Genomic DNA, 26,002 nt, shown 5'->3' on the forward strand with positions numbered 1-26,002 from the left:
GGTGTACAGGATGGACGAGATGTACAGGGTGTACGGGTTGTACAGGGTGTACTGGATGTATGGGATGTACAGGATGGATGGGATGTACAGGGTGTACTGGGTGTATGGGATGGATGGAAAATACAGGATGTACGGGATGTACAGGGTGTACTGGATGTACGGGGTGTACGGCATGTACAGGGTGTACGGGATGTACGGGATGTACGGGGTGTACTGGATGTACGGGGTGTGTGGGATGTACGGGGTGTACGGGATGGATGGGATGTACGGGGTGTACTGGATGTACGGGGTGTACGGGATGTACGGGGTGTACTGGATGTACGGGGTGTACGGGATGCACGGGGTGTACTGGATGCACGGGGTGTACGGGATGTACGGGGTGTATGGGATGTACGGTATGTACGGGGTGTAAGGGATGGATGGGATGTACGGGGTGTACTGGATGGACGGGATGTACTGGATGTACGGGGTGTACGGGATGGACGGGGTGTACAGGGTGTACTGGATGTATGGGGTGTACTGGATGTACGCGGTGTACAGGGTGTACTGGATGTACGGGATGTATGGGGTGTACAGGATGGACGGCTTCACTTTGCAAACAATGCCCAATCAGGTGCAAGGAAAATAAAAACAAATTAAAAAAAAACACTTTTCTGCTTGCACCTGATTGGATGATGGAAGTCAGCGGAGCTTCTGCTCATTTACGGAGCTCTGGAGCGACTTTACAAAGTGCATGGTCTATTTGCCTTTAGTAAATGACCGTCAATGGCTCCGCCTCCTATGTCACCACCACGCATACCATAAATTAGTTAATATTTCATTAGTTTTTGGTGCGATGGCGTCACTGATGAAGAATGTATGTTATTACAAACACATGTATTGGCCAGAGAGCGATTTTCCAGACTTCTTGCCAGGTCAGGATGGGGGTTGACTGCTATTATTACGGAGACATCCTCTCTCCCCCAGACAAGAGTTGTGTTCGCCGTCAGTACCTGCATGAGTCCTCCCCCCCCCCCCCCCCCGTCTGCGGCGTCCCCGGGTCGTCTGCGTCTCTCCACTCCCAACCTGCTGGTGCTGTGAACTCGTATAACTCAGCTGCTTTTCATTGGGATTCCCCGCCGCAGAGACCCACAAGGGGTTAAGGCGGCTGAGTGTTTTCGGGGTGACGTAGCCTGGAAGACCCCGCTGGAAGCGATCCGTGAGGATGTCACAGCCTGGACGGTGGAACGTTTGAGAAGCTGGCATGGTGAGGTGGGGACCCTGATCGCATACACAGAGCCCGGGAAGATGGACAAGACCATGACCTTGTTACTGGGGACTAGCCTGCTTCTGTCCTACCTGTACGCCTTCCATATCGCCGCCTACCCCAAAGGCTCGAGTGAGTACTGACAGCCGATACTGGGGAATCCCCACCACAAACTAACTGTCCTTTATATGTATTTGTAGATCTATTGTAACTGCCAACATGGCAATGTAACTAGAAGGGGGACCTTAAAGTGGCTGTAAACCTCAGGCATGAAATCTGAACAAAGCATATCCCTCTATAGTGTGTGCTTGTCTCAGTCTGCAGCACTAAGTTTCATTTCTGTCTGCTGCCTTGTTTCTTCCTTCCTGACACAAAGAGATAAAAAGGTGACAGGGGAGGGAGCTCCAGCACACAGCCTGCGATTGACAGCCTCAGCTCTGTTCCTATGAGCTGTATGAAGGGGGACCTTAAAGTGGCTGTAAACCTCAGGCATGAAATCTGAACAAAGCATATCCCTCTATAGTGTGTACTTGTCTCAGTCTAGAGCACTAAGTGTCATTTCTGTCTGCTGCCTTGTTTCTTCCTTCCTGACACAAAGAGATAAAAAAGGTGAGAGGGGAGGGAGCTCCAGCACACAGCCTGCGATTGACAGCCTCAGCTCTGTTCCTATGAGCTGTATGAAGGGGGTGTGTCCCTTCCCTCCAATCAGCTTTCAGAGCTCTCTGAACTGCACAAAGTGCAACCTTAGCTCTCCGCCCCATTTTGTGAAAGTTCAGACATGCTGTGTAAATTCTGGACTTTGAACGGATGTAGAGAAGAGAATACTGCAGATAAACAGGTACAACTTATGTAGGAGGGTTTGCACTAAGTGTCATTTCTGTCTGCTGTCTTGTTTCTTCCTTCCTGACACAAAGAGACAAAAAAGGTGACGGGGAGGGAGCTCCAGCATACAGCCTGTGATTGACAGCCTCAGCTCTGTTCCTATGAGCTGTATGAAGGAGGTGTGTCCCTTCCCTCCAATCAGGTTTAAGGGCGCTCTGAACGGCACAAAGTGCAACCTTAGCTCTCCGCCCCCTGTTTTCCTTAGCTCTCCACCCTGTTTCCTGAAAGTTCAGACATGCTGTGTAAATTCTGGACTTTGAACGGATGTAGAGAAGAGATTCCTCAGATAAACAGGTACAACTTATGTAGGAGGATTTGTACTAAGTGTCATTTCTGGCTGCTGCCTTGTTTCTTCCTTCCTGACACAAAGAGATAAAAAAAAGTGATGGGGAGGGAGCTCCAGCACACAGCCTGCGATTGACAGCCTCAGCTCTGTTCCTATGAGCTGTATGAAGGGGGTGTGTCCCTTCCCTCCAATCAGCTTTCAGAGCTTTCTGAACTGCACAAAGTGTAACCTTAACTCCCCTCCCCCTGTATTGTGAAAGTTCAGACAAGCTGTGTAAATTCTAAACTTTGAACGGATGTAGAGAAGAGAATACTGCAGATAAACAGGTACAACTTATGTAGGAGGATTTGTACTAAGCGTCATTTCTGGCTGCTGCCTTGTTTCTTCCTTCCTGACACAAAGAGATAAAAAAAAGTGATGGGGAGGGAGCTCCAGCACACAGCCTGCGATTGACAGCCTCAGCTCTGTTCCTATGAGCTGTATGAAGGGGGTGTGTCCCTTCCCTCCAATCAGCTTTCAGAGCTTTCTGAACTGCACAAAGTGTAACCTTAACTCCCCTCCCCCTGTTTTGTGAAAGTTCAGACAAGCTGTGTAAATTCTGGACTTTTAACAGATATAAAGAAGAGAATGCTACAGATATAGAGAAGAGAATGCTACAAACAAACAGGTACAACTTATGTAAGAGGACTTGTTTCACCTCTGTGTATCACCTGAGGGGCCGGTCACTTCCCTGGGTATATGTAAGGGTTTGCAACCACTTTAAATGGGGCGGACGCATTAGTTGCCTCATGCAGTCCCTGTGCAGCAGGGCTGGAGTATGAGAGAAGGAAGCAGCACAAGGAGTTAGTTTATGTGCTGAAAAGACACATGCTGATAGGAGGAGAGAGCAGAATGACAGATACTGGCTCAACACAGTGCTGCTTCTCCTTTCACTGTCCAGTCACAGGCTGGGAGCAACCTGGGCTCAGGGGAAGTGGGTGGAATGCTGCTGGCCATTAGACTGAGGACATCTAGTGGCAGAAAAAGCACTCCTCTGGATTGAAGGTGAATGTTGCAGCAATAGTTGGTTTTGTTACTGTTTTTTAATGAGCTGTTCTTTTTTTATCGGGTTATATTTGGCTGGAGTTTTCGGTTTAGTATCATTTTGAAAGTCTTTTCCAATCCGGCCATGAATGTCCTTGTTCAGGTCCTGTCTCCCCCATACGTGCTCCTGCAGGGACACCCCAGCACAGGGGCTTCCGATGGTTTTTTTCTTTATTGTAACCCGGTGATCCTCCCATGAAAGTAGTATTAACCCCCCTGGCTCCGTTAGGCTCCATTCACACCTATGCAGTTTGCTTTTTATTCGTTTTGCAGCGATTTTCGCAGTTCGTTTTGCGTTTTCTACACACATTTTTGATGTGTTTTTAGATTTTTTGCAGCCCTTCTTTTGTTGTTGTTTAAATGGATTTTGTTTTGTTGCTGGGCAGAATAGAAATGTAAAATGCGGCAAAAACGCACTACCGTGCATTTCAGCAGATTCTCCATTGTAGTGTTTTTCGCAGTTCGTTTTGCATTTTCGCCACATTTTTACCTCGGTTTGTTCAGCTTTTTATTTTTTTAAAGTGGATTTTCTTTTTGCTGGGCAGAATAAAAATTCAAAACGCAGCAAAAACGCACTACCATGCATTTCAGCAGCTTCTTCATTGAACTCTGTTGTAGCAAAAATGCTGCTGTTTGCTTTTAAAAAAAGTCCCTGACCCTTTCCAAAAATGCAGGAGCTCAAAAAAGCATAAATGTGGAAATGTTCCATAGGAAACATAGGAAAGGAGTATAACTAGGGGCGGACTGACAACGCATGGGGCCCCCGGGCAATAGGGGATCATGGGGCCCCTGTGTCCTTGCCCAAACTCAAAAAAGCCTATGAAAAAGGTACCAGGGGCATCTCATGGGGCCCCCTACTGACCCCGGGCCCTCGGGCAGTGCGGAGTTTCCAAATGGTCAGTCCGCCCCTGAGTATAACTTTTTTTTTTTTTAATGGTTGAACTGGATGGACTTTTGTCTTTTTTTCAGCCAGACTAACTATGTAACTATGAAACATGTTAAATGGACTGTACTGCGTTTCTGCAAAAAGCACTAAAAAACGCACTGGTGTGAACAGAGCCTCACACATTGAGCACAATGAAGAAAACATTTTCCAGTAATCTGTTAGTTAAAATTCTTACCCCATCACTTGCAGTTTACAACTTTCAGTGCTGCAGACTGCTGCTTTCACAGTGCTGCTTTCCTGAACTTCCAGTCTACATGGGAAACAGGTACCAGTGTACAGTGTAGTCCCCAGTCAATGGGGAGACTTGCTAAAACTGGAGCACACAGAATTTGGTGCAGGTGTGTAGAGCAACCAATCAGTTTCTAACTTCAGCTTGTTCAATTACTGCCCTGGTGCGATTTGCAAATTAAAATCACACCTGAAATCGCATATAATGAATGTGAATGTCAGAGTCTTAACGTGTGCAATTTGCTGCAACTCGATTCCTAAAGTAGTTCTTGCATTACTTCTTCTGCAGTTTTGTTGCAATTTCACATAGATACCCACTTGGAAGAAAAATATATTTGAAATGTATTTGAAATATATTTGAAATATATTTGAAAAATATTCTTTCCAAATATATTGACATGCTACAATTTTGGCCATATTCAATATATAAAAAATATATTTCAATAAATAAATATATATATATATATATACACTGTATGTTGAAATGTGTTTTTATTCCAAAATATATGAAAAACATTTTTAAAAATAAAGAATGCATTTAAAAAATATATATTTTTAAAAATATTTTTTTTTAAATATGTTCTTCAGATTTTTTTAACATATAAAAAAGTCATTTTAATATATATTTTTACATATATTTGTAAATGCATTCCAAAAATGTAGCTTTGTATTTTTAAAGACATACAGTATATTTGAAATGTATTTTTAAAAATATTTTTCATCTATTTTGTAATAAAAACGCATTTCAACATATATATATATAAATTGAAATATATTGAATACGGCCAAAATTGTAGCATTTCAAATGTATGTCAATATATTTGGGAAGAATATTTTTAAAATATATTTCAAATATATTCTTTCATATGGGTAGAATATAATGGAAATCGCACTGCAAATTGCAAGAAATCACTGAAAATCCTCACAAGTAGCAATAAAGTCTTCAGAAATCGCACTGAATTTGCACACAAATCACGAGATTTTGAAATCACAGCAGTGTGATTGGTTATTGTCAAAACGTAAGGCTTGGTTCACACTGGATGCGATTTAAAATGACGTTTTGTGAAGGTTTGTTTGCAACTTGAAGAAGTTTTCTGAAGATTTCCCAACGATTTCTTGCGTTTTCCATTGCGTTTTGCAGTGCGATTTCCATTGTAGTCTATGTATGTGAAAGCGCAACAAACTGCAGAAAAAGTAACACAAGAACTACTTTTGAAATCGCGCTGCAGCAAATCGCGTATGTTAAGACACTGACATTCACATTCATTAAATCTGATTTCAGATACGATTTAATTTCCCAAATCGCACCTGAAATCACGGTAGGGTGACCCAGGGCTTAGCCCTTAGCAAACTGGCGTTTTTGTAATTTTTTTTGACCAAAAAAAAACTTTTTATCTTGGTAAAAAAAAAAGCTAAAAAAATTCAAATGTGGAAAAATGCAGCTAAACGCTAATGCAAAACGCTAATGCAAAATGCTAAAAAAGTTGAAAAACGTTTTTAATGTGACTTTACACAGCTAACATTACCAGTGTTATCAAAACGTCCCGTGTGCAGGAGGACTAAGTCCTCCTGCACACGGGATGTTTTTACAGCGAATGTTTTTGGGTTTGACGTCTTTTTTTTCTACAGCTAGTAAACCCCCCAGCATGTTACCCTGTGTGTCCATCCCCGGCATGTTATCCTACGTGTCCATCCCCGGCGTGTTATCCTATGTGTCCATCCCCGGCGTGTTATCCTATGTGTCCATCCCCGGCGTGTTATCCTATGTGTCCATCCCCGGTATGTTATCCTATGTGTCCATCCCCGGCATGATATCCTATGTGTCCATCCCCGGCGTGTTATCCTATGTGTCCATCCCCGGTATGTTATCCTATGTGTCCATCCCCGGCATGTTATCCTATGTGTCCATCCCCGGCGTGTTATCCTATGTGTCCATCCCCGGCATGTTATCCTATGTGTCCATCCCCGGCATGTTATCCTACGTGTCCATCCCCGGCATGTTATCCTATGTGTCCATCCCCGGCATGTTATCCTACGTGTCCATCCCCGGCATGTTATCCTACGTGTCCATCCCCGGCGTGTTATCCTATGTGTCCATCCCCGGCGTGTTATCCTATGTGTCCATCCCCGGTATGTTATCCTATGTGTCCATCCCCGGCATGTTATCCTATGTGTCCATCCCCGGCATGTTATCCTATGTGTCCATCCCCGGCATGTTATCCTACGTGTCCATCCCCGGCATGTTATCCTATGTGTCCATCCCCGGCATGTTATCCTATGTGTCCATCCCCGGCATGTTATCCTATGTGTCCATCCCCGGCATGTTATCCTATGTGTCCATCCCCGGCATGTTATCCTACGTGTCCATCCCCGGCATGTTATCCTATGTGTCCATCCCCGGCGTGTTATCCTATGTGTCCATCCCCGGCATGTTATCCTACGTGTCCATCCCCGGCATGTTATCCTATGTGTCCATCCCCGGCATGTTATCCTATGTGTCCATCCCCGGCGTGTTATCCTATGTGTCCATCCCCGGCGTGTTATCCTATGTGTCCATCCCCGGCGTGTTATCCTATGTGTCCATGCACACACAGACTGGAATCAGAGTTTTTTGGCTGGAAAAAAAACCCAGGACTAGTGGGTTTCTAGAGGAGTTTTTTAGCTGTAAAAACGCTTAAACGCTGAAAAATGCAGCAAAATTGCGTTTTTTGACCAAAAATACATTTTTTTGTTGGTAAAAAAAAAACACAAAAAAAGCAAAGGCAGCAAAATGCGGGAAATGCAGCTTAACACTAATGCAAAAACGCTTAAAAAAGCTGAAAACGTCACGTTTTTAACGTGACTTTACACAGTTAACGTTACCAGCGTTATCAAAATGTCCCGTGTGCATGAAGGCTTCGGGAAAACCCACATAATTACAAGGGGAACATGCAAACTCCATGCAGATGGTATCCTGGCTGGCATTCAAACCAAGGTCCCCGGTACTGCAAGGCAGAATTGCTAACCACTAGGCCACTGTGCTGTTCTCTGGACAGCTTTAGGAGGCCATTAGTTCCTTTTACTTGTTGTTTGAAGTGTGTTTGTCTAACTGCGTGTTCCCAGCTGGACAGATCTGATGAATGAGCGAAGCAGCGGTAATATTTCAGTTTTGTTCGTCCTGCCCGCAGCTCGTCCATCGCAGTCAAAACAGCATCAAGGTTTACAGGAGAACAGGGGTCAGCACTGGGGGGGAATTCTGACACTGCCAAGTCATGGGAATGTCATCACCGAGCAGAAACTTTCCGCTGTTCACATTGCAGGGAATCTGTGAGTGCCGCGTCTGCTGAATGCTGACATGGGGGGGGGGTGGGGGGGTACAGACCATCCAATATAGCAGAGGGAGACAGATACAGGGGTGTCATTGCTGCTACATAAAGCAGATGTAATCCCAATCTCTAAAATCCCATCTAAACTTAAACCTGTTAAAGCTGAACTCCAGGCCGATGAAAGACTTCAATTATTGCAACCCTGTAGTCATTATTACATCATTAAAGGTATTTTTTAAATACAATAAGTCAGTGGTGTAACTAGAAACTTCATGGCTCCAGTGCAAAAAGCCATTAAGGGTCCCCTCCCTGACCCTTGGCTAGGGCCCTTCTCTTCGAGTCCAGTGGCGGAATGCCAGGACCTGGTCGCAAGTGCGACCTTTGTGACCCCAGTAGTTCTGCCACTGGTGTCCATAGTTTTTTTTCTTTTTCTTTTATTATTATTTTTTTACCATTTTTACATTTTTAAAAATTATTTACATTTTTTTTTTATTTTACTTTTTATTATTTTTTTAACCATTTAAAAAAAAATAAAAAAATTATTTACCATTTTTTTTAAATTTTACTTTTTATTATTTTTTTAACCATTTAAAAAATAAATTTAAAATTATTTACCATTTTTTTTAAAGCCCTGTTGGGGGGCTTTGGTGAGATATCAGGGGTCTAAACAGACCGCTGACATCTCACCTTAGAGACAGATAAAGGAGATTGAGGACACAGCCTCAGCTGCACTGAATGATTGGATAGGAATAGCTCTGTACAGAGGTTCCTGTCCATTCACAAACTGAAGCATAATAAACCCAGTTTACTATGTTTCGGTTATGAATGGACAGAGTCAGTGATTGGTTCAAATCACTGACTCTCCATTCAGAAAAGGAATGAGCCGGTAAATGACACATTTAGCAGCCCCTTCCCCGCTCTCCATCCTGGCAGATTCCCCGCAGCAGGTGGTGGGAGAGGAGGGGGGGGGGGGAAACCTGACAGAGCTGCAGGGGATGAGAGGGACGAGGGGAGAGTGTGGGGGCAGACGGCAAGGGGGATAAAGAGTAAGGGGGAGGCTAAGAGTGGGGGGGGGGGCGTTTGAGCACAGGGGGTAGCAAAGAAAAACTGGATAGGAGGAGCAGCGAGAGCGGATGCATATAGAGGAACTGACCTCTTCATGTTCCTCCTGCAGCCGCTGAATGCCAACTTCTCCTCTCCCTCCTGCAGGAATACAGCGACTGCAGGAGGAACATGGAGAGATTGGTTCCTCTATGCATTCGCCCCCACTGCTCCTCCTATCCAGGTGTACATTGGGGCCGCAGGGGCCCCTTGGAGCATGGGACCAGGTCGCAACTGCGACCTGCTTACCCCAGTAAGTACGCCCCTGCAAGAAGAGTAAGTACCAGAATTTGACCTGGTATCCGCTTCTTGCAGTTCCTGTACAGAAGGGCTGGAGTCTGAGAGGAAGAAACAGCACAAGAGGGACAGTGCTCTAGCAAGAGAGGAGCAGGACAGGGACTTGTACTTTTGGCACCATCATCCAGCTAATCACAAAGCACCTCTTACAAGCAGGCAATCAATTCATAAGCTAAGAAAAGCATGCTGATTGGAGGAGAAAGCAGAGTGACAAAGGGATTGGCTCATCACTATGCTGCTCCTCCTTTTACTGCCCAGTCACAGGTTGGGGTGGGTCCATAATGACTTGGGCTCAGAGGAAGTGGGTGGAATGTTACTGGCCATCGGACAGGAGATATCTAGTGGTAGAAAAAAGTATTGCAGGGAGAAATCTCTGAGCTGAAGGTATATATTGCAGCAACATCTAGTGCTAGTATATTTTTTCATTTAACTGCTGGAGTTCTGCTTTCAATATAATTTCAAAAGTAATTTTCAATCCTGCCATGACAGTCCTTGTTCAGGTCCTTGACAACGCTTTGTTCCTGTCCCCCACTTGTGCTCCTGCTTTGTCACCCCAGCACAGGGGCTTCCAATGGGCAGCTTCAACACACATTTTGCAGACATGGTCCACCATTATCCCTGTTTGGAAAACCGACCCTGAAAAATGCCATGCAGCCATTGATGGAGGTATGTAGACAGGAAGTGGTTGCAAAGAGGCAGCAGAAGAATTGGAAGGTAAGGAAGGAGCATGGTCACCCTATAAGAAGTGCCAGAAAAATGACCTTCATGGCAAGATTACCACCTATTATGTTGATAAGGACCAGGCTGGTAGGAGTGGACAAAGTGAGCAAAGGGATGATTTCATCAGCATCTTGCTGTTCTTTCACTGTCCAATCAGCAGACAGTATTTTCTAACCCCTTGGCACCAGCGCCTCCCAGCCCTTTAAAGATTTTTAGATGCCAGGAGGCGGGGCAGGGTTTCTGATCATGTGACCACCATGATTGTCACAGCGGTCACATGATCAGAAAGCTCCAGATCGCAAGTAGAGATCTAGAGCTTTCCGTTAGCCGCCGGCAACCGTGCCAGAAGCGTATCGCATTGGTCTGTTTATCCTTAAGTACGCATATATACGGCCTCTTGGCGTTAAGGCCCACCCACTAAGAGGTCGCATATATGTGCGTGGCCGGTGCCAAGGCGTTAAACCCTGGTTCACACCGCTACTTTAGCTGGTGCGACTTGTCCTGCCATTTTGAACTGTCAAATCGCATTGGTGTGAACAGGGCTAACTGTAAGTGGTGTCATCCTTGGCTGTGCTATGTGTATATATTCAAATTATTATTTTACAGGATTTATATAGCACCAACGGTTTGCTCAGCGCTTTACATTATAGTGGGAGACAATACAGCAACAATACAGTTCAAAACAAGAGGGATTTGAGGGCCCTGATCCTGGGAGCTTACAATCTAGGAGGGAGGGGTGAGTGGTACAGTAAGTAGTCACTGTGGGGGATGGAGTGGTTGGAAGAGCAGCGGATTCCAGAATTAGCAGAGGGCGGGATAGGCTTCCCTGCAGAGAAAGGTTTTCAGTGATCGCCTAAAGGCAAGTAGAGTAGGTGATAGTCTGATAGATTGGGTTAGGGAGTTCCAGAGGATGGGTGACACCCTAGAGAAGTCTTGGAGACGAGCATGGGAGGAGGAGGTAAGGGAGCTAGAGAGTAAGAGGTCTTGCGAGGAGCAGAGAGTACGGTTTGGGTGATATTTAGAGATAAGATTGGTTATGTAAATTGGGGCAGTGTTGTGGATGGCTTTATATAGTCAAATGATTTGTATTTTTGTCTATCTAGTAATATCAGGGCTGGATGTACAGAAATACAGACCCTTTGGAAGGTAAAACAGCTCCCATATATGTGTTTCATATGTGTATGTAGCTGTTTGCTCGGAATTCAGCTTCAAATGCTTTAATATTTGACATTTGGTTTTGCAATAAAGGATAAAGTACAAAAATATATAAATACAGGCACCTCGGTTTACGAATTTAATGTGTTTTCCGGGACGTTTCGTATTGCGAAAAATTCATAAACCGAAACACGGTTTCCCATAGAAATGCAGTGAAAACCGATTAGGTCAGAAAAAAGTTTTTAAAAAGTCACTGTCACTAAAGGTCCGTGCTGGTTTTTAAATGTAATTACCGGCTTCTTTTTTTTTCACTATAGCTCACAGAATCAGCTGTCACTTTCCCCCCCAGCTAAAAGAAAGAAAGTTTCCTTTTAGTTTATTTCCTGAGTTAAAAGAAACAACGTTTCATTTTAGTTTCTGTCAGGGCAGGAGCTGTGGAATGGACAGGCAGGCCTAATGGCAGGGTCACACACCGACTGACGACAACCACCACCCACAGACCGAAGTCCCTCAGGGCGCAGAGTCTAAGCCACAGGCTGCCCTTCACCAGGGCCCCTGATGGTGGGGATGGACTTGACGCAGCCAGGGACCAGGTCCCGGCCCCCGAGAAACCCCAGCTGCGGTAATGGCCGCTGCCAATGGCGTATAGCTGGTAGGAACCAGATAAGAACGATATTGTAGTCAGACAGGCCGGGTCGATAACAGCGGGACAGACAGTACAGAACGATAGACAAGAATACACAGGTCACAAGCCGGGTTCAGCAACGGGAGGTCAGATAAAGGGATAAGGCTGAGCATAGTCTAGACAAAGCCAAGTCAGTTTCCAGCAGAGCCACAAGAGTAGAATAAGAGCTGCAACAACACAATCAAACAGGACACGAATGCAAAGAGCAAGTGCAGACAACAGGCTTAAATATGCTCAACCACGCCCCTCTGGGGGATGGACCGCAGAGGCCTGAAAGCATAAAAGGTTCCCACCATGCTTTGCAGAAACCCAAGATGGATGCCAGCACATGGAGCAGCATAACCTCTGGGAACAGGTAGGACCTTGACAGTTTCTTAAAAGAAACAACATTTTCTTTAGCTCCGGGGAAAGTGACAGCTAATTCTGTGAGCTATAGTGAAGAAAAAAAAAAAGCTGGCAATTGCTTTTAAAAATCGCCACCGAAATATACTTCGTATTGCAAAAATTTTTTTTTAAAAATTTGTAAACTGAGGCATTATTTCCAATGGATTTTCATTCGTAAACGGAAAATTTCATTAACCGAAGCATTCATAAACCGAGGTACACCTGTAGTGTAATCTGCATTGAATTATATAAATCCAGAATAAAATCCCCAGAAATGCTGTTGTATAATGCCTCTTATAATGTCTCTTGTGTTTTCCAGAGTACACAGTCATCAATGAGAACTGCCCTGGGGCAGAGTGGAATATTATGTGCCGGGACTGCTGTGAATATGACCAGGTGGAGTGTACGTGTCCCGGAGGCAATAGGAAGGTGGGCTATACCATCCCCTGCTGCCGCAACGAGGACAATGAGTGTGACTCCTGCCTTATACACCCAGGTACTCCATCAAAATCATAGAGATGGCTCAAAGCATAAAATCATCAAAAGGTGAAAAAAACGTCTACTTAGGCAGCTATAATGTGCAGATGGCAATAACCCAATCAGAGCCCTTCCTTTACCCTTTGCACTTAGGTTGGCTTGGGTCTATCTTTGGGTCCATGGTCTGGAAATGGAGCTGAAAACACGATCCTTATTTTAGGAGCTGAATTGCTGGATCTGGAGTGAGCTGGCATCAGAATGGAACTGAGCTACAGAACCTGAGGCTAATACTCGGCCTCTGCTTCTCTCAATGCTACTTCAGATTTAAAAGCTAATAAGGTCTGGGTGTAGGCAGGTGCAGTTAGCCACTAGGTGGCTCTTTACCAGAATAGTGTCTGATACAGCATGCAGTGACACTAGGTGTTAGACCCTGTAACAGCAAATGCTGGGTGCAACAACTAAAAACAAGTCATATACACGCACACAATCAACATGTAGTCATGCAGGTACTTTTAATCAGCATTTAAACCATTACATATTCTACGCATGTGAAAGACCATCTACCAAATGAACACCTGCCCTGGCACATCATGGCATTCACCCGGCACTCCAAGAAATAACAGAATCCAACTGCAATATTCTTGCACTGTCAAAACCTCCACTTTTATTATTACACGACACACAGGAGGATATATCTTATAGTCATCACAATCTGCATAATAACACACACCAATAATAATGTGAGCATTACAGCATGAAATGGACACATCATTTGACAGCGTCACTGCATAGATTTAATACATTACTTAAGCTATGTTAGAAGCTGGAAGGAACAAATCCCATCGGAACCACACTGCCCAGGGGGTCACGGGAAAGCCGTAGGCGCGACCAATCAATGAGCCCATAAAGCCTTGGCAAAAAATCCCAGCGTCAGAGCGTCCCCTCACGCAAGGAATTGCTTCCATTGAATTGATCTTGTTGGACCTCTGGCTTTTAAACCATTTTTCTGGAAGTGGTCCAATAGTGGTTGGGCGTCACACCCAGCACAGGAGGAGCTACCAAAAAGGTTCCTCGAGGATAACCGAGTCACGCTCGACCACTACATTGATCCCAAATCGTTATCTGAAAAGTCACATTTTTGCTTCTTATCTACCCTAAACTCTTCTCATCTACCCCAAACTTAAGGATTTCTAACTTCTCAAGCAAGTAGACGTCTTTAAACAGGGTTTTATCTCCTAATGTGAGGTTACTAGATGTCATAAACACATTCCATAAACAAGTTTTTATCTTGCTCTCAGCAGAATATCTTGTGACTTTGGCTTAGAGAAATTACATCAGTTACCTATCATGCCCCTGGCCTCTGGGCAATGCTTTATTGTAAAAATTACCCCAGAAAAAAGGGTCCAAGGCCAACACATTTCATAGGCATTACAGACCCCTTTTAGGTGGAGCCCTTCCACAAGTGATGTCAGGGGTGAGTTTGTACTCATATATAAGGCAGGTAGGGAGGAGCATACACTCCAATTTTAGACATGTGAGACATATACCCCACATCTGTGATAATGTAACCTACACAAGTGGGCTCTGGACAGAGCAGGAAGCTGGGTGAAATGGAAATGTATGCAGGATGAGCCAGCTGCAGACATTCTGTCCCTTAAGGAGGTGGGGGCTAGGATGGATTTCAAAAGACCTTTTAGGTCAGGTTGGAGATCCCTGTATGAGGCTGCTTCCCTGGAGGGTTCCTGTGTGTGCTGTGAGGAGGCCTATGGTGAGGAGCAGGGCACAAATTGTCAGAGGGGTCAGCCTTAACAGGAGGGATTGTGTTCTAGCACGGCTAGAGCGAGGGTAGGGCCTTGTTGTCTGGCACTAAAACTAGCCAACTATTAAACCTCTCTTACATGGGTCAGACCTGGGCTTCCAGAACCACCTTGGTTTTGGGATCTGTTTGGGTTCTGGAGCAAGCTGAAGCTCAACTGCTGAAGGGACTTTATAACCAAAGCTGGCTATCATGGGGCACAGCCAACTAGGTCTATTTTCCACCATGTGGACTAGGCCTAGGTAACAATTTACAAGTTTGGCATTCAAAATAGTGGTCAGAAATGTGTAGCAGAACAGCCATTGTGTGTGCTGAACCGCTATGGTGTCAAGGTTACGTTGGTTTAATTTGCCTCAATGTAGCTAGAGCCCAGCAGCTAAAGGATCTCCAAAGTTATAACAGGAAAACATGGAGCACAGCCTACTCTTTCTGTTTTTCGCATTGTGGAATCCCTACATACAGGTTTAACCCTCACAATGGCTGTGACTGAGTGAAGTGCCCGTACAGTGGAGCAGCCACTTTGTGTGCTAAATCAGTAAGGTGTCAAGGTTATGTTAGTTTAATATACCTCATTAGAGCCAAAGCTTGGCAGATGAAGGGTTCTCCAGAGTCAAAAGTTGAAAAACATGAAGCAAAGCCCACACTATTGTTGACCTCCTTGTTAAATAGGCCCAGTTGGCCATATTGGCCATAACCCTCACAATGGCTGCAGCTGAATAAAGAGCCCCTACAGTAGAACAGCCATTTTGTGTGCTGAACTGGTATGGTGTCAAAGCTATGTTGGTTTAATTTGTATCAGTAAAGATAGTGTTCAGTAGCATGAGTCTCCAGAGTCAAAACTGGAAAACATGGAGTACAGCCAACCCTACTGTTTACCACCACGTGGAATATGCCTATTTGACTCTATACAAATTCTCCCTCACAATGGCTGCCATTGACTTAAGAGCCCATACAGTGCTAGGGGTACTTGGGGTTGTTTTATCTCAATGGAAGTGAAGTTTGAGCTGGGAGAGTCAGACCTGTCAAACATAGAGCATGGCCTACTTTGCATTGCTTCATGGTCTGTATAGCCCAGTTGGATATATACAGGTTCAGAATGGATCTCACAGAACAAAGGGTTTGTCTGGTGGAAATGGCCATTTTGCATGCTGAACCAGTATGGTGTTAAAAATACTTAAATATAATTGTCCTTAGTAGTGTCTAATACTGAGTAGAACTGAAGACGTGGCTTGGAGAGGTTACGAAACGTCTTAAACCTTACAGAACAAGTCTAGTTGAATGTGACTACTACTAGATATGCCATGACCTGGATACATGAGAACCTTCAAAGACTTCCTGAGTAGGCCATAAAGTCTCATGAAGGTGTTACTTGAAGTCTCTGATCCCTCTCACATTCCTGTTCTAGGATGCTCCATATTCGATAATTGCAAGTCCTGTCACAATGGATCATGGGGGGGAACCCTGGACGACTTCTACGTAAAGGGGAAATACTGCTCAGACTGCCGTGTCGGCTGGTATGGTGGAGACTGCATGAGTAAGTAACATCTATCTATCTATCTATCTATCTAATACCTGCTTGTGTGAAACAAGCATGCAGCCATTGAATTCATGCGTATTCCAACTAGGTAATGAAACAATGATAAGATCAAAATTGAAGCACAGGTGCCTCCTCCCTGCGTCCAGCATGGCAAAGGCTTGCCAATGGTCACTGAGACCTCAGGCAGTGCTGCGGGATTTTGAGGTGTGTTGGAGGCCTCTTCTTAGAAACAAGGGTACCTACTGCCTTTTGATGGTGCAGCATGCCCTGAACTGTGGTAAGTTATACAGTGGGGATTGAAAGTTTGGGCACCCCAGCTAAAAAGTTGTATTAATGTGCATAAAGAAGCCAAGGAAAGATGGAAAAATCTCCAAAAGGCATCAAATTACAGATTAGACATTCTTATAATATGTCAACAAAAGTTAGATTTTATTTCCATCATTTACACTTTCAAAATAACAGAAAACAAAAACATGTAAAAGTTTGGGCACCCTGCAGAGTTAATATCTTGTACTGCCCCCTTTGGCAAGTATCACAGCTTGTAAACGCTTTTTGTAGCCAGCCAAGAGTCTTTCAATTCTTGTTTGAGGTATCTTTGCCCATTCTTCCTTATAAAAGTCTTCCAGTTCTTTGAGATTTCTGGGCTGTCTGTCACGCACTGCTATTTAAGGTCTATCCATAGATTTTCAATTATGTTGAGGTCAGGAGATTGTGAAGGCCATGGCAAAACCTTCAGTTTACGCCTCTTGATGTAATCCCCGTGGATTTCGAGGTGTGTTTAGGATCATTATCCATTTGTAGAAGCCATCCTCTCTTTAACTTCAGCTTTTTCACAGATGGCATCAAGTTACCATCCAAAATTTGCTGAAATTTTATTGAATCCATTTTTCCTTCTACTCGTGAGATGTTCCCTATGCCACTGGCTGCAACACAACCCCAAAGCATGATTGATCCAACCCCATGCTTAACAGTTGGACAGAGGTTCTTTTCATTAAATTCTGCGCCCCTTCTTCTCCAAACGTACCTTTGCTCATTCCAGTCAAAAAGTTCAATTTTAACCTCATCGGTCCACAGAACTTGTTTCCAAAATGCATCAGGCTTGTCTATATGTTCATTTGCAAAGTTCAAACGATGATTTTTGTGGTGAGGAGAAGAGGTTTTCTTCTGATGACTCTTCCATGAAGACCATATTTGTACAAGTATCTCTTTATAGTGGAATAGTGTACTGCAACTCCAGTGTCTGCCAGATCTTTCTGGAGGGATCGTGCAGTCAAACGTGGGTTTTGAATTGTTTTTCTCACAATCCTGCGAGCTGTTCTGTCTGATATTTTTCTTGGTCTTCCAGATCTTGCTTTAACTTCCACTGTTCCTGATGACTGCCATTTCTTAATTACATTCCAAACAGAGGATATTGACATCTGAAAACGCTTTGCTATCTTCTTATAGCCTTCTCCAGCTTTGTGAGCTTTGTGAGCGTCAACTATTTTCAGTTTCAGTTTTCTAGACAACTGCTTAGAAGAACCCATGGTGCTGATTGTTGGGGCAAGGTCACATGAGTCTGGGCATTTAAAACCTTTGAGAATGACATCACCTGGTCTTCCCAGACGATGATTGAGAACAATCCATGACACTGGCAGGTCTCAGCTTGGCAAAGGGGGCAGTGCATGCTATAAATTCTGCAGGGTGCCCAAACTTTTGCAGATGCCATTTTTTTGTTTTCTGTTATTTTGAAAGTGTAAATGATGGAAATAAAATCTAACTTTTGTTGACATATTATAAGAATGTATAATCTGTAATTTGATGCCTTTTGGAGATTTTTCCATCTTTCCTTGGCTTCTTTATGCACATTAATACAAATTTTTAGCTGGGGTGCCCAAACTTTCGATCCCCACTGTACATATGTGTTCCAAGCAAAGGTTCATAATGGGACAGATGCAATCCAACGACAAACAAACGAAACCAGCGCTCAAATCCTCATGCAGACCAAAAGAAATTTCAGAATGCCAAACGAAGAGGTGCTGCCCTTCAAAGATCGGAAAATCTGGACACTAGTGAACAAAAGCAGACAAGGGCGCACTCTCATCATGCATTACCGTGGTACACCATGTATTTATTGTGTAGAAAAATGGATATATACTCACAAACCAATAGAAATTAAAAACAGAATGAGTGGTCCGCAATAACAGTCAATGCAATAAAGTGTCCTTAATCAGGACAGGCTGACGCGTTTTGGGAGACAAGCCCCCTTCCTCAGAGCTCATAGGGCAGCCTACTGCACTACATCTGAATGAGAATTACAAAGCAACGTTTTAGATGGATCAATCATACAAATGTATGAGCAACAAGGCTTACAGGGGTTTATTTATTTAAAAAAATGCAGTGTGAATATCGCAGAATTCGCACAGCCACCAGGAGTAATCCCTGTAATGTGTATAATATGTTTATTTATGTGATCATCAAATCCATCTAGTGGCCATAATGTAGTATTTTTCTAATTGAGGTATTGCAGGAAAATACCACTTTATGGCCACTAGATGGAGTTGACGATCATAGGAAAAAAACATAATAGACACATTACAGGCATTATTCACCATGACAATTTTTCAAGCTGAGCTCCAGGCAAACAGCTAAAAACACAGTTTTACCTGCTAAACCATTTGTATTTCTCTCCATTCAGTTCCAAGATGTACTACTGCAGTTAAGCAGCACAGCCCTCAGTCTGGGATTGGACACTAAAGGAGCAACAGCAGAATGCTGAGGTCATCTCTCTGTTCTCTACTCCTGCAAGCATGTTCCTGTTCACCATATTTGCATGTAGGACACCTGAATTGGACCTAGCCCTGCCCTCCCTCTCCCAGTCTGTTGTACATGTGATCATAAGAATAGTTTTTTTTAATCTGCCTGGAATTCAGTTTTGGTTTTCCATTTTGACCGGAGCGGGGAATGGATGAAAGTAGTCTGCATGTACCTGAACAACCTATAGGAACTATGATGTGCCCCTGGAGAAAACATGGGCAAAGCAGAAAGTATCCCACGCACTAGTTATTATTTCTCTCTCTATGGAAAGCCAGGCTCTATGTACTTGCTTACATTCTGGATGGCAGTTAATTAGTCTTCCCCACCATCTTGGCCGTGCAGAAGGATTTTCTTAATTGCTGTGTATTCCAACTCCTAATTAAGCCTGATAGGATTGCTGGCTGGTGTGCTCGGTAAGGGCTGGCGTGGGATGGGAAATGTCTTCGGGAGACTTTGCACCCGTCTGTTCACATTGGCACGTTCCTGTACTTGCCGCTAAACAGGCTGTCAGCCTTCCATCCGACACACAAAAGCACAAAGAGGAATATTTATAAAGCGGCAATACCGCCTGCACTCCTCTACTGCACGTCTTACCCACTTAGGGCTCATTTACATGTGCGACCGTCATTGCCACCCCTTTGAAAAGTGATCCACTGTGGATTTGACAGGTGGTGATATGTTGCGCCATCAAAATCTGTTATCTACTGAAAGCCTGCCACAATGTATCGCAACCTTGTACATTACACATGGAGGCAGAACAGTTGTGGCTGAACCGCATATACTGGAATGGCTCACATTTGGCAGTGGTACTTCTTGCCAAATACGACCTGCGGCAGGGCATTCACTAAGCAGCTACTGTTGTATAAAGGCCAAGTCCGGGAAACATGAAAACTCTCCCTTTCATTGGGGCTGCACTTGTATTGCAAGAGTTAATTGCTTGTTTAGTCTAGTCTAGGGGTCTCCAAATGTTCTAAATCAGGGGTCTCCAAACTATGGCCCTCCAGCTGTTGAAGTACTACAAGTCCCATCATGCCACTGCCTCTGGGAGTCTTGCCTGTGGCTGTCAGAGTCTTGCAAGGTCTCATGGGACTTGCAGTTCTTCACCACCTGAAGGGCCATAGTTTGGAGACCCCTGTTCTAAATAAAGGGCCAGTTTATTTCAAACTTTAGGGGGGCTGGACTGTGGCCAGCAATAGTGGAAAGTTTCACTACCTGGTATTAGTGGGAGTAAACATCGCCATGTTTGGCATTAGGGGGAGGAATAATACTCCATCATTGGGAGGAATAGTGCCCCATTATTGGTGTCATTGGGAGGAATAGTGCCCCATTATTGGTGTCATTGGGAGGAATAGTGCCCCATTATTGGTGTCATTGGGAGGAATAGTGCCCCATTATTGGTGTCATTGGGAGGAATAGTGCCCCATTGTTGGCGTCATTGGGAGGAATAGTGCCCCATTATTGCCGTCATTGGGAGGAATAGTGCCCCATTGTTGGCGTCATCGGGAGGAATAATGCCCCATTGTTGGCGTCATCGGGAGGAATAGTGCCCCATTGTTGGCGTCATCGGGAGGAATAGTGCCCCATTGTTGGCGTCATGGGGAGGAATAGTGCCCCATTGTTGGCGTCATGGGGAGGAATAGTGCCCCATTGTTGGCGTCATCGGGAGGAATAGTGCCCCATTGTTGGCGTCATCGGGAGGAATAGTGCCCCATTGTTGGCGTCATCGGGAGGAATAGTGCCCCATTGTTGGCGTCATCGGGAGGAATAGTGCCCCATTGTTGGCGTCATCGGGAGGAATAGTGCCCCATTATTGGCGTCATCGGGAGGAATAGTGCCCCATTATTGGCGTCATCGGGAGGAATAGTGCCCCATCACTGTGCACAGCACAGCCATCCACAGCAGTGTGATTACAGTGAAGCACACACCCCCGCCCCCTAGTAAAACACTCCCTGCACACAGTTAACTCCTTGATTGCCCCTCATGTTAACCCCTTTCTGCCCTGATCACTGTATTGGTGTTACTGGGGATGTCAGTGACACCAAGTCAGTTCCCCCCTGTGTCAGAATGCCCGCCGCAGTCCCACTATAAGTCGCTGATCGCCGCCATTACTAGTAAAAGTGGGAAAAAAATCCCAGTATATATACCGCCATTTGTAGACGCTATAACTTTCACGAAAACCAGTTAATTTACACGTATTGGTATTTTTTTTAGCAAAGACATGTCACAGAAGACATTTTGGCCTAAATTTATGATGAAATTAGATTTTTTTACTGGACATGTTTAATAGCAAAAAGTCAAAAATATAGTTTTTTTCTCAAAATTGTCGGTCTTTTTTTTTCATAGCGCAAAAAATAAAAATGCACAGGCTATCAAATACCACCAAAGAAAGCTCAATTTGTGAGAAAATAAGGATGTAAATTTCATTTGGGTGCAGCATTGCATGACCGAGCAATTGTCAGTTAAAGTAATGCAGCTCCGTAATGCAAAAAATGGCCTGGTCATGAAGGGGGGTAAATCCTCTGGAGGGCAAGTGGCTAATGTCCGCATCTGTTAACATCCGTCTTTTGAATGGAAGAAAACCCTAGTTTTCTTCTCTTGAAAGAAAAGTACGGACAAAAAAACAGAAGTAAACAGATGAAAACGGATGTAAACGGACAAAAAACTGATTAAGAGAAATGTAAATGGCCAAAAAAAAAGATGTAAACTGATGAAAAACGGATTAAAAAAAAATGTAAACTGATGAAAAAACAGATGAAAAACGGATGTAAACTGATGGAAAACGGATGAAAATGGATGTAAACTGATGAAAATGAATGAAAAAACAGATGAAAACTGATGAAAAACAGATGGAAAACTGACATAAACTGGTGAAAACTGACGTAAACTGGTGAAAACTGACATAAACTGATGAAAACAGATGTAAACTGATAAAAAACAGATGTAAACTGATGGAAAAACTGATGTAAACTGATGAAAAAAATGGATGAAAACGGATGAAAAACAGATGTAAACTGATGAAAACGGATGTAAACAGATAAAAAAAAAAATGTATGCAAACTGATGAAAAACGGATGAAAAAAACTGATGAAAATGGATGAAAAATGGATGTAAACTGATGAAAACGGATGTAAACAGATGAAAAACTGATGTACACAGATGAAAAACAGATGAGAAAACAGATGAAAAACGGATGTAAACTGATGGAAAAAATGGATGTAAACTGATGGAAAACATATGTAAACAGATAAAAAAAATGGATGCAAACTGATGAAAAACAGATGAAAACAGATAAAAAAAAAAGATGAAAAACGGATGTAAACTGATGAAGACGGATGTTATTGGATGAAAAATGAATGTAAACTGATGAAAAAAGGATGGAAAAACGGATGTAAACTGATGAAAACGGGTGAAAAACGGATGTAAACGGATGAAAAACAGATGAAAAAATGGATGAAAACTAATGAAAAACACATGAAAAAAACATGAAAACGGATGAAAAACATGTAAACTGATGAAAAACGGATGTGAACTGATGAAAAACATGGATGAAAACAGATATAAACGGATGAAAAACGGATGTAAACTGATGGAAAATGGATGAAAACGGATGTAAACTGATGAAAATGAATGAAAAAACAGATGAAAAACTGACATAAACTGGTGAAAACTGGATGTAAACTGATGAAAACTGATGTAAACTGATGAAAAACGGATGTAAACTGATGGAAAAACTGATGTAAACTGATGAAAAAAATGGATGAAAACGAAAGAAAAACAGATGTAAACTGATGAAACAGGATGTAAACAGATAAAAAAAAATGGATGCAAACTGATGAAAAACGAACGAAAAAATGGATGAAAATGGATGAAAAAAAGATGAAAAACGGATGTAAACAGATGAAAAACTGATGTAAACAGATGAAAAAACAGATGAAAACAGATGAAAAACAGATGTAAACTGATGAAAAACGGATGTAAACAGATGGAAAACATATGTAAACAGATAAAAAAAATGGTTGCAAACTGATGAGAAAAGGATGACAAAAACGGATGAAAACAGATAAGAAAAAAAAAGATGAAAAACGGATGTAAACTGATGAAGACGGATGTTATTGGATGAAAAATGAATGTAAACTGATGAAAAAAGGATGGAAAAACGGATGTAAACTGATGAAAAAAGATGTAAATGGATGAAAAACAGATTAAAAAATGCATGAAAACGAATGAAAAACAGATGAAAAAAGCTGATGAAAACGGATGAAAAACAGATGTAAACTGATGAAAAACGGATGTGAACTGATGAAAAACGGATGTGAACTGATGAAAAACGGATGTGAACTGATGAAAAACGGATGTGAACTGATGAAAAACACGGATGAAAACGGATATAAACTGATGAAAACCACATGAAAAACGGATGTAAACTGATGAAAACCAGATGAAAAATGGATGTAATCTGATAAAAAATGGATGAAAAGCTGATGTGAACTGATCCGATTTTTCTTGGAAAAGACGTGACTGAAGTGATGACATTACGGGCGGCCCGTGTGAAGGGTCATGTATGTAAAATACTCCATACATGTGCAATCCGGACTTCTATAAATAAGAGCAGTAAACCAATTCTGTATCACCAGACATTTAAAATCCGTCATTATTTCTTCCAGGAATCGCTTTTTCTTTCTTTCTTTTTTTAAATAAAAAAGCAGAATCAGCTTTTCATTAAAAATGAACACAAGCCCAGCTCAGACATTTCCTCCAGGTATTTCCCTAGAAACGGTGGCGTGTGATGATAAACACGGCGGCGGCGGCCGCTGTCACCGGCAACGATCCAGGAATGTGCCACTTAAGCTCATTTTTGGGTTTTCCGTTATTTATAGCAAACCTTTCCTGAACTGCCGCATTAACCTCTCGTTCCTCATCCCTGAGGGATTAAGGAAGATGAAGCGTTCAGACCAGCGCCAATCGGGATTTGTTTGCCTGAATCCCCCTCTGTGGTGGTACCCGTTACCACGGCAACTGCCAAAAAAGAAAAAAACACCCTCTGCAACAGCAGCTTTTCGATGTAATGAGCGGTAGGGGATAAGAATAGCCGGCATGGGGAGGCCCTTTAACCCTTCCTAGGCTGGAAAGCAGTCCGGGAACTTGGTTTACAATGAAGGTAGTGCTGAAGCCACATTTGTTGTTTTTAGTGTTTATGTTTAAATCTGCAGTTTTCATTAAGGCATCTTCTAGACATGCAGTAATGCTTTCCATCCTCTGAAAAGTGACCTGCCATGATTTGCTTTTCAGAGGGTGGTATAACACGGCTGGCAGGTGTTCCAGAGGTGCTGTTACTGCTTCTTGGTGACTGTTTTTTTCTTTTTTTGTGCTTTATTTTGAATTGCAGAGCGGCAATGTTACATTGTGGGACCATGCCAAGCATTTGGCTTGCGGTTGCGATGCAGTTCCATTAATCTCAATGGGCAAGTTTTAAAGGTGGTGGTGAATATTAAACTCTGCAGCCCAAGGTAAAAATCCTGCAATGCAGCCTGGGGGTGGTAATACTGCATCTCAGCTGCCTGTTTTTACTGTGCTGCCTTGCAGTGCCCCCATGGCTGCCCAAGAGTCCTCTGTCCTCACAAAGTCCAACAACCTCTTGTGCCCCTCCAGCCCCCCACAGTGCCAATCAACTTGCTTCATCTCCTCTCATCTCTCAGTGCCCGCCAAAGTGTTCCAGAGTGCCCCCTCTCAGCCCCTAAGTGCCCTCTAGCCTTCCATATTGCCTCTGCAAACCCACAGCTTCCTGGAGAGACCCTCAGCCCCCTCTAGAGACCCCATCCTCCACAGCTGCCCCCAGATTCCTCCAAAAACCTACAGGTCCACCAAGCCCATTCCCCAGATTCCTGGAGAGACCCCTAGCCCCCTTTAGAGTCCCTGTCCTTCACAGCTGCCTCCAGATTCCTCCAGAAACCTACAGGTCCACCAAGTCCACCACCCAGCTTCCTGGAGAGACCCCCAGCCCCCTCTAGAGACCCTCTCTTCCACAGCTGCCTCCAGATTCCTCCAAAAACCTACAGGTCCACCAAGTCCACCACCCCAGCTTCCTGGAGAGACCCCCAGCCCCCTCTAGAGACCATCTCTTCCACAGCTGCCCCCAGATTTCTCCAGAAACCTACAGGTCCACAAAGGCCACCTCAGCTTCCTGGGGAGACCCCCAACCCCCCTCTAGAGACCCCCTCTTTCACAGCTGCCCCCAGATTTCTCCAGAAACCTACAGGTCCACAACGTCCACCCCAGCTTCCTGGAGAGACCCCTAGCCCCCTCTAGAGACCCCATCTTCCACAGCTGCCCCCAGATTTCTCCACACACCTACAGGTCCATAAAGTCCACCCCCAGCTTCCTTGAGAGATCCCAAGCCCTTTCTAGAAACCCCATCTTCCACAGCTGCCCCCAGATTTCTCCAGAAATCTACAAGTTCACCCCCAGCTTCCTGGGGAGACCCCCAGCCCCCTCTAGATTTTCTCCAGAAACCTACAAGTTCACCCCCAGCTTCCTGGATAGACCCCCAGCACCCTCTAGAGACCCCATCTTCCACAGCTGCCTCCAGATTCCTCCAGAAACCTACAGGTCCACCCCCAGCTTCCTGGAGAGACCTCCAGCCCCCTCTAGATTTCTCCAGAAACCTACAAGTTCACCCCCAGCTTCCTGGATAGACCCCCAGCACCCTCTAGAGACCCCATCTTCCACAGCTGCCTCCAGATTCCTCCAGAAACCTACAGGTCCACCCCCAGCTTCCTGGAGAGACCCCCAGCACCTTCTAGAGACCCCATCCTCCACAGCTGCCCCCAGCTTTCTGCAGAAACCTAAAGGTCCACCAAGTCCACTGCAGAGTCCCTAACCCTCTCCAGAACCCCCATTCCCCTGCAGTGACATCCAGCCCCATGCAGAGCCTTCTAGAATTTCAATACAAATTTTGAGTTCCCATACCTTTGGTGTGTGAAGATAGGCTGCTTTCACATGGCTTCATTGCAAAGACTCAATAAAAACACGTATGCATGTTTGCCACATTTCCATTTTCT

At 44.1% G+C, this 26,002-nt stretch overlaps 1 protein-coding gene across 1 annotated transcript in view; it reads left to right on the forward strand.

Moving 5' to 3' along the window:
* The first annotated feature begins 1,013 nt into the window (after positions 1-1,013).
* PAMR1 (peptidase domain containing associated with muscle regeneration 1) overlaps positions 1,014-26,002 on the forward strand; it is a 99,952-nt gene continuing 74,963 nt past the window's right edge. The window contains exons 1-3 of the mRNA XM_089677353.1: positions 1,014-1,378; positions 12,638-12,814; positions 16,017-16,145. Coding sequence (XP_089533479.1) covers positions 1,288-1,378; positions 12,638-12,814; positions 16,017-16,145 — 397 coding nt within the window. The 5' untranslated portion in view covers positions 1,014-1,287. The remainder of the gene's footprint in view (positions 1,379-12,637; positions 12,815-16,016; positions 16,146-26,002) is intronic.

This window comes from Staurois parvus, unplaced genomic scaffold (genome assembly GCF_062004578.1).
Source record: "Staurois parvus isolate SC_StPar_1 unplaced genomic scaffold, SC_StPar_1.0 ptg000184l, whole genome shotgun sequence".
In the NCBI taxonomy this organism is placed as follows: domain Eukaryota; kingdom Metazoa; phylum Chordata; class Amphibia; order Anura; family Ranidae; genus Staurois; species Staurois parvus.